The 12,315-nt window shown below is 39.8% G+C and overlaps 1 protein-coding gene across 5 annotated transcripts in view; it reads left to right on the forward strand.

Moving 5' to 3' along the window:
• Window positions 1–12,315, forward strand: part of CTDSPL2 (CTD small phosphatase like 2) — a 77,843-nt gene that overhangs the window by 58,676 nt on the left and 6,852 nt on the right. For all 5 annotated transcript variants that reach the window (XR_006060491.1, XM_042252879.1, XM_015097240.3 and 2 more), the window contains 3 exons: window positions 6,921–6,983; window positions 7,088–7,167; window positions 10,353–10,479. Coding sequence is in view for 4 of the 5 variants with exons in the window: in XM_042252879.1 (XP_042108813.1) it covers window positions 6,921–6,983; window positions 7,088–7,167; window positions 10,353–10,479 (270 nt within the window). In the remaining variant the exon portion in view is untranslated. The remainder of the gene's footprint in view (window positions 1–6,920; window positions 6,984–7,087; window positions 7,168–10,352; window positions 10,480–12,315) is intronic.

Below are 12,315 nucleotides of genomic sequence, written 5' to 3' on the forward strand. Positions count from 1 at the left end.
AATTGGTAGTTTTTCCGTGAATTGGTTTACAGTTAGATACTGGAAAACATGTTTATTCGTAGAATGGTACAAATGCATTTGACATCTGGAAAAACAAGTGCATGATCAGTTCCAATGCACACGTTTTCATTTTTATACTTGGCTTATATTGACGCATTGTCAGCAAATCCATCTCGTGGTGTTACTCAGTTAAGAGGTCTCCACTGTATTTAGTTTCTGTTCCTGCAGATCCACCAATTCAAGACTCTAGGTCATCTCACTCCCTCTTCCATCCAGAAGATGACTTCTATCCTCAAGCAGGACTGAATCAAAAGACAGATTTTTCACTTAGCTCTTGAGCTGAACCACCTCCTCAATGACCTTCCTCTGTCTCCATCAAGAACTGGAGCTCAGTTTTTTGAAGATGTAATAGAGCTACCCAGCCCAAACGTGGCTAATTGAAGACAAAAAGAAGATGCCTCCTATGTCTCACCACAGTGCCACCAAGCGCAACTGTGTTGTCCAACTCCTCACTCTGTAAAGTATGGCAGGGCATCTGATTCTTGACTCTGTTCACCAGTAAGACTTTAGCCAGTCAGTGGCTTTCTGAAGATCAGTAAAATCAACAAACTTTGGGTCAGCTGTCCAGAAATCAGATTGTGGTAAGCACTCAAGGAGAGTCAGGATCCTGTAGGGAGCTACTTGCTAAAGTATGCTTTGTGTTAATAGTCGAGGTTGCTTTTATGGGAAGAGTTGGGGGGGAAGGTGGGTGGGAAGCCCCATGTTTAGCAAAGCTCAGCCTCTTCCTCATTATTATAGCTTGTTTTCTGGGAGGCTTACAGCCTAGGATAATTTTTGTAAGGATTTCAAATATTTTATACTACAGAAAAATAGAAGGAGAAGGTCGGCGGCACCTATCTCTTTTCTGCAATCTTTCCTAGAAAAGTCAGCATTTTTGCTTGATGAAGAAAAAAAGCAATTGTTTGAATGAAGAGTTCTGTTACTAGATACTTAATCAGGCTTTTCCCCCACTCATGCTCTGACTTAAATTGATGCTACACAGGAGGCATTTTGTTTGGACATTCATAAAGTCTAATTTTATTATCTAAGAGTAGTGTGTATGCTTGCTCCTTAAAACACCTGGGGCCATGGACACAGTGTGGAGGATGAAAGTAATATTTTATATCTGATATGGAATATTTTTGGTAATGAGTTGTAAGTCAGCATTTAAAATAATTTTACCATCCTTATTAGTAAATATGGTCAGGCATTGGTACTAATTTTTTCATCATGCTTTTGTATTCCTTATAAGTGTATCTTAAAATTAGAAGTAGTTCATTTAAAAATATACAGAAAATTCTTGTTCAGTAGCTGAAAATATTTCGCAACTTTAGGAGAGGTGACAGTTGACTATTAAACATATTAAATTGGAGTTTTAAGAATTTAGAATTTGGTTTTGAAGGCTTTGTGGGCTTTTGTTATTGTTGGGTTTTTTTTTTTGCTTTTAAAGTTAGTAAACTTGATTTTAAGAAACACATTAAACCTTACATATATATATATATATACACACACATACACAAATATGTGTACATACATACTCAAATTGAAAAATTGTGTGTGTGTGTATGTATATAAATGGCCATGACTTGAAAAGTATGCTTCATTGCTAATTTTTAATATACCTTCTGTGTGAATACATGAAACATTTTATCCTGTTTGGACTACATAAGAAAATATCTTTTCAAATTTATTTCTGTTTAATACAGTGTAAGGTTTTACAGGAGGTTTTAGTTTGAGAGTTTCATTTGTATTGGTTATGATGGTTCAGTATTTACCTATTCGTTCTCAGACTGATCCACCTACAGATACTATCCCCAGCAGCAATCTGCCTTTTATTGAAACTGTGTGAAGCAAAAGATGATTTGTAAAATCACCCGTGGGTTATGAAGTCGAGGCCTCCACAGGCTGTATCTGAGCAACCCTCTTTCTATGGAAGAGATTTGGGTTTTGTCTCTATGATCTGGTATTGATGCAAAGACAGTGTTAACCAAGTTAAATAATTAGGTAATCCGTTGACTTACTTAACCTCTTCTTCAAGTAAAAATAGAGCTTTCTCTTTGAGTGTGGTTGCCCAGTCCTACCCTCATAAAATCCTGCTCTTTCCAGGTATTCTCCTTATGGCTGATTACTTTTAAATAATCACGTGGATAGTAATAATTACTATTGAAGGTCTCGATGTGCTGGCAATGTTCTAGGTGCTTTATATGTATTAACTTATTTACTACAGTAACCTTATGTAGGTGACTGTTATTATACCCATTTTATAGATGAAGAAACTGAGGTGTACAGAAGGTTTAAAAACATTGTCAGAGCCTCTTCTGTCTCTGTGGTATATACTGGTATATGTGTGCTGATACTCTTTACCTTCTTCAGTGTTCTTGGTTTTCTGTTGTTTTAAATTCTTACTGCTGATTAAATAAGTAGTCCCCACCAATCATCTTTTAATGTAAAGGTGCTGCGCTCTGCAGTGGGTGATGATTAAATAGGTAGTGCCCACCGACCTCTTACCTTAGAGATGCCACACTCCGTGCTCTGCAGCGGGCGAGAGCCACCGAATGTGATCCCTTCTTTCCTTCCTGCAGCAGCGTAGCAGTAGGTTCAAAGGATTTCATGAAAACGTATTAAGAGATACTTTTTTTCCAAAATATGTTAGGGTCATATTATCTGTGCTTAAAACTAGAAGTATTTTTCCTAAAAAGATCTACATGTAAGAATTTTTCCTAGTTTTGCCGCAAATTAAGATTGTTGGGTGTCCCCTCGCTTTCTTGGTCATGCTCATAAGGTCACCTAGGTAACTGAGATAATGGTTTAGTTACAGAAATCAGTGTATATGACTGACATTGCATACCTAGACATGAATTTGAATTTAGATAGACGTCCACAAAATATTGTCAATTTATAACTGGATAGCTATTTTAATGACTTTTTATTGAGGAGTCTAGTTCTGTTAACCATTTATAACCTATTAGCATCATCTTAGGAGAAGGCAGTGGCACCCCACTCCAGTACTCTTGCCTGGAGAATCCCATGGACGGGGGAGCCTGGTGGGCTGCAGTCTGTGGGGTCGCTAAGAGTTGGACACGACTGAGTGACTTCACTTTCACTTTTCACTTTCATGCACTGGAGAAGGAAATGGCAACCCACTCCAGTGTTCTTGCCTGGAGAATCTCAGGGACGGGGGACCTGGTGGGCTGCCGTCTATGGGGTCGCACAGAGTCGGACACGACTGAAGCGACTCAGCAGCAGCAGCATCTTATATGCACAGTTATAGAACATTCTCTTGTCTTAGTACTAAAGAAAGTACAGGCTGACTGTCAGATATCATCTAAGTTTTGGTAAAATCAGTTCACAATATATTATACAAGATTAGCTATCACTGTTTTTACAGATATTATTCTAGTAGATTTTGTTTTGAAAGTTTACAGCTGAACACATAATGAAACAAGTGAGGGGAGCTAAGAGGTGCAAAGCTCCAGTTCCAAAGTAAATTGAGTCACGAGGATGAAATGTACAGAAGTTCTACATAATAAACATTTCACAGCAGCAACATCTTTGGGTAGTAGGCAGTCTTATTTAAGACATGTCTTTGTGTATGGTGTTCTTACATAATAATTGCTCATTATTATAGCATTATGCGTTAAGACTTTGACTTTTTCAAAATATATTTGGTTTAGTGATTAAAACTATTTGTTCTGTACCTAGAATAATCGCTGTATAGTTAAAGGAGCATATACACCACCCTGAAGTGAGACTTAAATTTGGGTGACTCAGTGATTCCGAAGAGTTGCAGGTGTAAAGGAGGATGGTTTTTGAAATTCTAAGTGGTGGAAGGATGTAGAAAATAGGGAGTGAGGAACGTGGGATGGGAATCTTTGTTGTGAGACGGTTAGGAGAGGAAAAGGGCATCTGTGGGGTCGCTTCTGGAGCCTGCAGAGGCGTGTCTGTGTGTGTGTGTGCCTGGCTGGCTGTCTGGCCTAACCCAGGAAGCGGTGGTAGTCTCGTCGTATCGCGCGTCCCTTTCAGCTGTGCTTATTTCCTGCTGGACAGTGCTTAGTGCTTCTTGACTTGTATATATTTCTGCTTCAGTATATCCATCCAGATGACTTAGATCCTGCTGGCCTTGTGACTCTATTTCTATTTTTCTTTCTGAGATTTTGCCTTTACAGCAAATGACAGACCCTCACGTGGTCCCAGCCCCATCCCTGCTCGCTGTTGCTGTCTACCTTTCAACCCTTTCTCCCCCTAACCGTCTCAGTTTCTGCTTACGTCTTTTAATCCTGAAACACCTTCCTGTGTTTCAAATCGTTAACCTGCTCTGAGAGTAGGAACATTTACAGTGAACAGTTTCTATTCTCGTGGTAGGAAAACACTCTGGCGCTCTGTTCCCCCATGTCAGCGCTGCCTTTCATCCCCAGTAAATGGCCGCATTATGACAGTAATGTCAGATTCTAAGATGTGTGTTACATTTTTAAGTGTAGTCAAAGTCGTCGAATCATAACGGAGTCACAGTTTTTACCTGATCCAGAAGTGCGAGAAGTGGGAAGTGTCCCCTCTGTACAGTGTTCCACTGATTATGCTTAGATAGTGCTGTTTAAATAGAAGTGTTTCTCTACAGTGGGAGTATTCTAGGTTTCAGAGGAGACAAACCCCAAATTGTAGAGGCCCTGCTTATTTTAATTTACAGTATGAGCAAGTGATAGGGATATTGAAAGCAAATGGAAGCATTTATACACATGCAGAAATGAAGTGTTTCTGGTTGTTAAATGCATTTAACTGCTTCTTAGCAGCAGACAGAGGGCTCTGATGGTTCATGGCTTATCATCTTCCATGAGATAAGGTTGACTGAAAAAAAGTATTGACTGAATTGATAGTTTTTTCCTTAACCATTACAAATATATTTTGAAGTGTTCCGTAATGAATATAAATTGATTTTGTCAGTTAAGGTAGTAATATATCTAAATCTGTCAGTTACTAGGACTATCAAATAAGGTGTGTTGAAAACTACCAAACTATACCAAATATTTTAGGATGCAAATGTTAAAATTAATTAGAAGTGCAAATCTAGTTAAAAATTTTGTATCTCATCCTAAAGGACAGGGATTGGATACTAGTGATTTTGTTATTTGCTAGTGCTGGGAGCGTGTGACTTACTTCATTTTTGATTAGTCAAAGCTGCTGAGATCAGCTGCCTTATAACAGGATTAGAAATGAGTAAATCTCGATTATGCTGGGCTCCCCTGGTAACTCAGACTACAAAGAGTCTGCCTGCAGTGCCGTAGACGTGAGTTCAGTCCCGGGGTCGGGAAGATCCCCTGGAGAAGGGAATGGCAACCCACTCCAGTATTCTTGCCTGCAGAATCCCGCAGACAGAGGAGGCTGGTGGGCTACCGTCCGTGGGGTCGCAAGGGTCAGACGCTCCTGAGTGACTAGCACACACTCTGACTTATTATTCTAGCCTGTACGTGGGGATAGGGTGATGTTATTACCGTATCAGTAGTTGTTTGAGATTTGTCTTCCACAGTGATGGATTCTTAAGGAAATTCAGTGGCTGTCCTTCTGGTGTGCAGCTGTCCTGTAGGGTGTGGTCTTGCCTTTCCTTCTCAATTTTGTTTATATTGCTTAAGGCAGGCTATTTGCCTAAATCTGTTTATTATTAAACTCAATTTATTTGACAGATTTTTATCATATACTTACTATATATTTGGCTTTCTCTTACACTGTTTGGGCTTTAGAAATTACGAAGACTGTTAGCACATAGTCCCTTTCTTCTAAAATCCTTTGCCCGATTTCCCTGTTCTGCTCTGAGACATTCACGGAACTAGCTTTTTATCAAAGGTCATTTTTGTTTATATGTGTACTGATAACACAATTAAATATGATGAAGCCCAAATTTTGAATTTGCTGCCACCACAACTTTAAAAAAAGATCTGGATCAAGTGAGTCTGGTGCACAGATGCTCTCTAAGTATTTGCTTTTCATGCTTTTTGACTTTGATAGTCATCTTTGAGTGAAGTACAAACTTCTCGAAAATTTTTTGTCACAAAATAAATGTAATTTAAAGGCGTTGAAGTCGTTTGTAAATCAGTGTTTAGTGGTTGCTCATGACTTCTATTTCTGTGCTTCTTGAAAATATTACAAGAGCTCCGTTCAATACAGGCAGAAAGACAGACAGAAGTAAGAGAGTAATGTATTTAGAGTCAGTTCTTTGGTTACTGTAGTCTGTCCTGATATTGTCAGTTGGTTTTGATAACTGGTGTTTGATTATTATGTTTTCAATCTCAAGTAGCCCAGCAGTGCTAATTTAGATACCTCATCTGAATCAGTAAGTGCAGAACAAGCTTGATTTCTGAAAAAGTCTTGTTAGTTAAACCCACCAATCCAGACATCTCCTTCTTAAACATTATTTACCTTAATAGAAATTGAAAATAAAAGTATTCTTAAGCAAGTGAGAAGAAATTCTGAGTGATCATTGAGGAAGGTCATTGAGACAGGTCAGCTAGAGGTGGACACACAGCCTGCCTAATAATTGGATGGATGCTACCTGGCTGGAAGATGGAGCTGGTTGGTGGATCAGAATCTCAGAGGGCAACCTGCCATTCTTAGTTTACCTGTTCATTAAAATTGCATTCACAAAGGTCTATTATATGCTGCTATTTAACTATTAAAAAGTGAAATGATCACCAGCAATTATTATTACCCTACCAAAAGATTGTTTTAAGTGATTGTTGGTATGTGAAATATATTTGGTCAAGTGGTACTTAGTAAACTTTTTTATTCATATGAACTTTTAAATTATATTCGAAGTTAGAACATATCTTATAAGTAAGTTGTTTCTGTTTTGTATTTTTATTTGCTGAAGCTTATCTTTGTGTTTCTTTCAGGTTTACGTGAGATTAAGACCATTCTTCAGGGAGTTCCTGGAACGAATGTCTCAGATGTATGAGGTGAACACACTTGAGTTAATTATTTAAGCATTTTTATTTTATTCAATGCAGTGCCCATATTTAGATCATGTGTAATGACTACTTCTTTTCCCCTGAATTTGTAGATCATTCTTTTTACTGCTTCTAAGAAGGTGTATGCAGACAAGTTACTGAACATACTAGACCCTAAAAAGCAACTGGTCAGGTAAATTCAATTAAGAAATAGTGGGAATGTCTGTCACACTGAACTATGAGATTATTATGATTCTATTTAATTTTGATGGCCATTTTTAGTTGGCTGCATTTATAGAGATTTGTTGTGTTAAATGGTGAAAATAAGTGATTTTTAGTTTTTTACCCCCCCAAACTCTTTAAGAGTTCCTAATTAAACTCCAGACAGACGTTCTTTAGTGGATGCAAAGATCAAGTGTGTCTGTTCACTCGCACATCTGTGCCCTCACTTCGGGGCTGGGGGGACTGGGGGTGTGTGGAGCTTCTCACTGCGCGTGATGTTCTCACTTAATGCCTCTGAGATAATGCATGTTACGGCATCTTTTTAACGACATAGAAATGAAAGTTGATTTTAACAAAAAAGATCAGATTAAACTCCTGGGTTTTTTTCAAGAGCAAATTTATCTTCCATGGAAAGAAAATGTCACATGAGTCTAATTGGAAATTGTGGTTGGTTTGGTCGCTTGGGTTATTCTGATCTGGACTCAGTGCCTTGTGTGTGTCCTAAGCCAGCAGATGCAGTGTATTACTGGCTAGGTGGGGGTGTTTTCAGTAATTTAAGACAGTTTGAAAATTAGTTTCATTACTTCTGTCAACTGAAGTGGGACTCAGCAGTCTCGCTGCACCCTCTGAAGTATAGGAGCTAATCTGTGAGTTTTGATCAAGAGCTGAGAAGTGCAGGAAAAGGCTCCTGAAGGCTTTGGGAGCTGGGTGCTCATCTTCTTGAATATTTCCTCACATATTCTCCTAGTGGAAAATCCTAAACTTAATTTCTACTGTTAATAGTACCTTTATTATTGAGTGGTTTCAACTATAGTGAAAGGCTTTTCCTAATGTCCACATTTAGGAGATTTTTCCCTCTTTTTAAAAAAAAAAAAAAAATTTAAAGGACCAAAATTTGTTGTTTAGTCAGTTTCCGTTTTATCTTCCATATAAACAAGCTTCAGACACACAAATGAAAATGGTATTTTATTTTCATAAAAGTATATTATAATTTATGCTCATTTTACCTGATAATAAAAGCATACAAGTGATCTTGCTCTGATGACTTCACTGATTCTGAAGATTTCTGTTTAGCGCCTCCAGTGTTCCAGGGAGCAGTGGTGAGCAGCATGCGCCCTTCCCTTTGGAGCTTTCGTTTTGCTAGGGGGCAGATCATAATCATGCAGTTGCAATGCTACAAGTTAGAAGCCCTCTTTTAAACTAGTTTTATAAAACCTACGCCTTTGGGAGTTTAAATGCGTTTCATCAAGTTGTATTTTGAAAAACTTAAAACAAGAAAAGCTTCTTGAACTGTGTGTTGCCTGCACCAAGAGCACTGTAGGGCGTCACCTGTGTTGGTGACAAGGTCGGTCCAGAAAGTCCCACGAGTCTGAATGCTCATTCGATGACTAGCAAAAGTAGCTTCTTTTTAAAATTGAAAATACATGCTACTAACCCTCAGATTGGAGAAAGCAGTGGCATCCCATTCCAGTACTCCTGCCTGGAGAATCCCATGGATGGAGGAGCCTGGTAGGCTGCAGTCCATGGGGTCGCTAAGAGTCAGACACGACTGAGTGACTTCACTTACACTTTTCACTTTCATGCATTGGAGAAGGAAATGGCAACCCACTCCAGTGTTCTTGCCTGGAAAATCCCAGGGACGCCGGAGCCTGGTGGGCTGCCGTCTATGGGGTCGCACAGAGTCGGACATGACTGAAGCGACTTAGCAGCAGCAACACTCAGATTCCTGCTAACTGGAAGGAGTTTATAATTGAATGAAAGTAATCATTAGTCTCCATATACATACTCAGCTAGCTGTCCCCTGTGTCTGGTGAGTTGCTGCTATAGAAGAAGGTATCAGTGTGATGACTTGTATCTGGATGTTTATACAGATAAAATGTAGCGTCTTGTTTAGGTCCAACCAGAACCTAAATTCTTTTGTCCAGCCTTGTATTTTCAAAGTAGGACTGTCTTTAACCCTTTCAGACGTAGATGATCATTGGAAAAAACTGTTTATACTTTTACGTTTTGTCTGGTTTTAAGATTCTTCCCCTTTTCCATGACCATTGGCACTGATTAAAATACCAGTTACTGGTTGTTCTTAGACCTAGGACAGATTTTGTTGGTAGAAAATGCCCCTTTCTTAAAATTGGAGAATTAAAAATATTATGAATGTGTAAGTCCTAGCTCCTTGAAAGTTGTATAGTGGCATTAAGACACAAGGAAGCCAAACTACCAAACTATTAGTGTCTGCAAGCAGTGTTTCAGGATGGTCTGCACCAGCTATTAGCAATGCTCAGAAGCTGATATATTCTGAGCGCTACATAGAGATTATGTAAATACTCCATGTATGTAAATATTACAAAACTTAATAGCTTTCCTTTTAAAATGATGTAATGTTTTTCAGTTTTCACAGTGAAAGATCAATTTTGTAACACTTAAATCTGAATTCATCCTTTCATTCAATACTTGTTTTTTCAAATGATCACACACACAGTTAAAGCACGGGTGTTTGGGAAAAGTTGAAATGATGGAATGTTTTGGCCTCTGCACCTTCCCTCAAAATCTATAAGAGAAACTAAAAACTTTTTTTTTTAATGCCAACACGGAAACATTCCTTCTTACATTTTCTGTTCTGGCATGTGCAGGGATAGGGAGGCTGTGTGGCCTTCTGGTTAGAGCAAAGGACTGGGAGCCAGGAGGACCCTGGGTCCCATTGTGGGGCTAACCGCTGACTCACTGTGTGACCTTGGGCAAGTCACTTGACCTCCTTGTGCCTCAGTCAACCATCTGGAAAATTGGTTAAAAAGCAGGACCTCGATGACAACCAGATGCTGCATCTGAACTGAGCTCTCCTGGGTAAATAAATTACAAAAACAATTTACAGAGTTTTTCATCCCTCTTTGTCATTTAAATATAACATTTTGGGATAAACCAAAGTTCTTTAAGACATGGTAATATTTAGTTGTAAGGTTTCAATAATTGCTAAGAATTTTTATAAGACCGTAGCCCGAAGCCTAGGCCCCCACTTGTAATTGAATTTCCTTTGTGAGAGAAAATGATAAGGCTTAAACTGTAAAGCCTGTGGTATGTGTACTGTATATATGTTTCAGTACGTCTTGTGCTTTTTACAGATACATTATCTTTTAGTTAATTTGTTTTTACTTTTATGTTTAGGCACCGGCTTTTCCGTGAACATTGTGTTTGTGTACAAGGAAACTATATAAAGGACTTAAATATCCTTGGAAGAGATCTTTCAAAAACTATAATAATTGACAACTCACCGCAAGCCTTTGCATATCAGGTAGGAAGAAGGCTGCTAAACAAGCTCAGACGAACGCTGCCAAACAGTATGATGGGACAGCAGGGTTTTCACTGGTGGAATTTCCTTGTTTAATGTCATCTTAGAATTAGAAGTGCCAAATTAGTATATTCCTTGTGGAAATTATTCTTTTAAATGAAGTACAACATACATGTAAATTTGAAATAGTAAAACCCTAAGAAGGGTGCCGGGCTCCAGCCCTGGTGGATCCAGGGAATTCAAAGTGGGGACGGAGTTGGCGAGGAAAAACTTATTTATTTAGAAATATAAAGAGAGATTAGGAAAGAATAGTGTAGTAGGAAAATTAGTGACGAAAAGAGGCTGGTATTCCTTGGTTTACATGGAAAGCTAATAAAGTTTCAAGACAAGAAACTTGCACCAACTGCGTCGGGCCACAGGTGCCCGCTTGAATAGCGGAGGGTGCCCCGCCTTGGGCTCCCTCTCACGTGGGTCTTAAAAGCCCGGGCAAATAAGTAGACACGGAGAGCCTCCGGTTCCAAGGGATCAGCCTGAAAAAGAGAGGGAGGGAGAGGGAGAAAGAGAGAGAGAGTCAACACGGGGGAGGCCAAGCTTGTGCAAAAACCCCATAACTTTATTTTTAAAAGGTGTTTACACACCCTAAGTTTTATATAATGGAAGATGCAGAGTCATGCAGGGGCAGCAGTCCTGAGCCTTGTCGACACCGGGCTTTCCTTCTGCAGGGCTTTCCGGACACAAAAGGTCTCAGGTGATTGACATTGTCTTCCGGCCAAGAGGCCTGTCAACACTCTGTGGCTCTCTTCCTTGATGAATGTTAATCTCATTTCCCCTGAAGTGTTTTTCTTTAATCTGCATCGCCCTCAAAGCACTAAAGTTACATCCCTATAGAACAATGGTACAGTGGGTTCTAACAAAGAAGGTACTTAACTCAAAGATCTGTGTTGCTGCTTGGTTTTTTTTTCCTATATACCAACTATATCAACAAATAAAAGATGAAAACTTGGCAGCAAGTATTGGCTCAACAAATGAAACCCTTAATCAGTCCTGTTCTAATGATTTTGACTCCTCGGAAGCCCCTACATTCCTAGGGTGTTTTGAGCTTCCTGTGCCTCTCGCGGTAGGGAGGCCGCAAACACTCACATGCGCAGCTGTAAGAATCCTGTAGGCAGGCTAGAAAGCCATCAGAGGGGTTTTTGGATTGAAACACTCATATTATGCCCAGGAGACTTATTATCTAAAAGCTCTAAGTTAACTTTTTCCAGAAGAAGGTGGTGGGGAGACAGCCCCTGTTAAGCGAAAAGCACAGTGCAGTAAGGCAGGCAGACTCTGGTCTTGGGGCAGACTCAGCGAGGCTCCCTTAAGGCCGGACTGGCCTTTGCCTGTCAGACCCCTTACCCTCATGGCCTCTGCCCCGGGCGGGCCTCCTCGTGCTGGCTCCCGCCAGAAGGGACTGTAAGGGACATGCCGCTCGACAGCGCCCTCCTCCTCCTTCTTGTCGTCGTTTAGTTGCTGAGTCGTGTCTGTTTTGCAACCCTGTTGACTGTAGCCCACCAGGCTCCTCTGTCCATGGAGTTTTCCAGGCAAGGATAATGGAGTGGGCTGCCATTTCCTCCTCCAGGGGATGTTCCCAGCCTAGGGATTGAACCCAGGTCTCCTACATTGCAGGCAGATTCTTTACCACTGGGCAACTAGGGGAGCCCCAATAGCATTCTTATCAGTTGTTAAATCAGTAATTGTAATTGCAAACAAACTTGAGAATTACACTGTGTTCTTCTAGTCTGTTTAATTTGACATTTTGAAATCTTAGACTATTTTGTCAATATATTTACACCCTTTGTC

This window comes from Ovis aries, chromosome 7, assembly GCF_016772045.2.
Source record: "Ovis aries strain OAR_USU_Benz2616 breed Rambouillet chromosome 7, ARS-UI_Ramb_v3.0, whole genome shotgun sequence".
Lineage (NCBI taxonomy): Eukaryota > Metazoa > Chordata > Mammalia > Artiodactyla > Bovidae > Ovis > Ovis aries.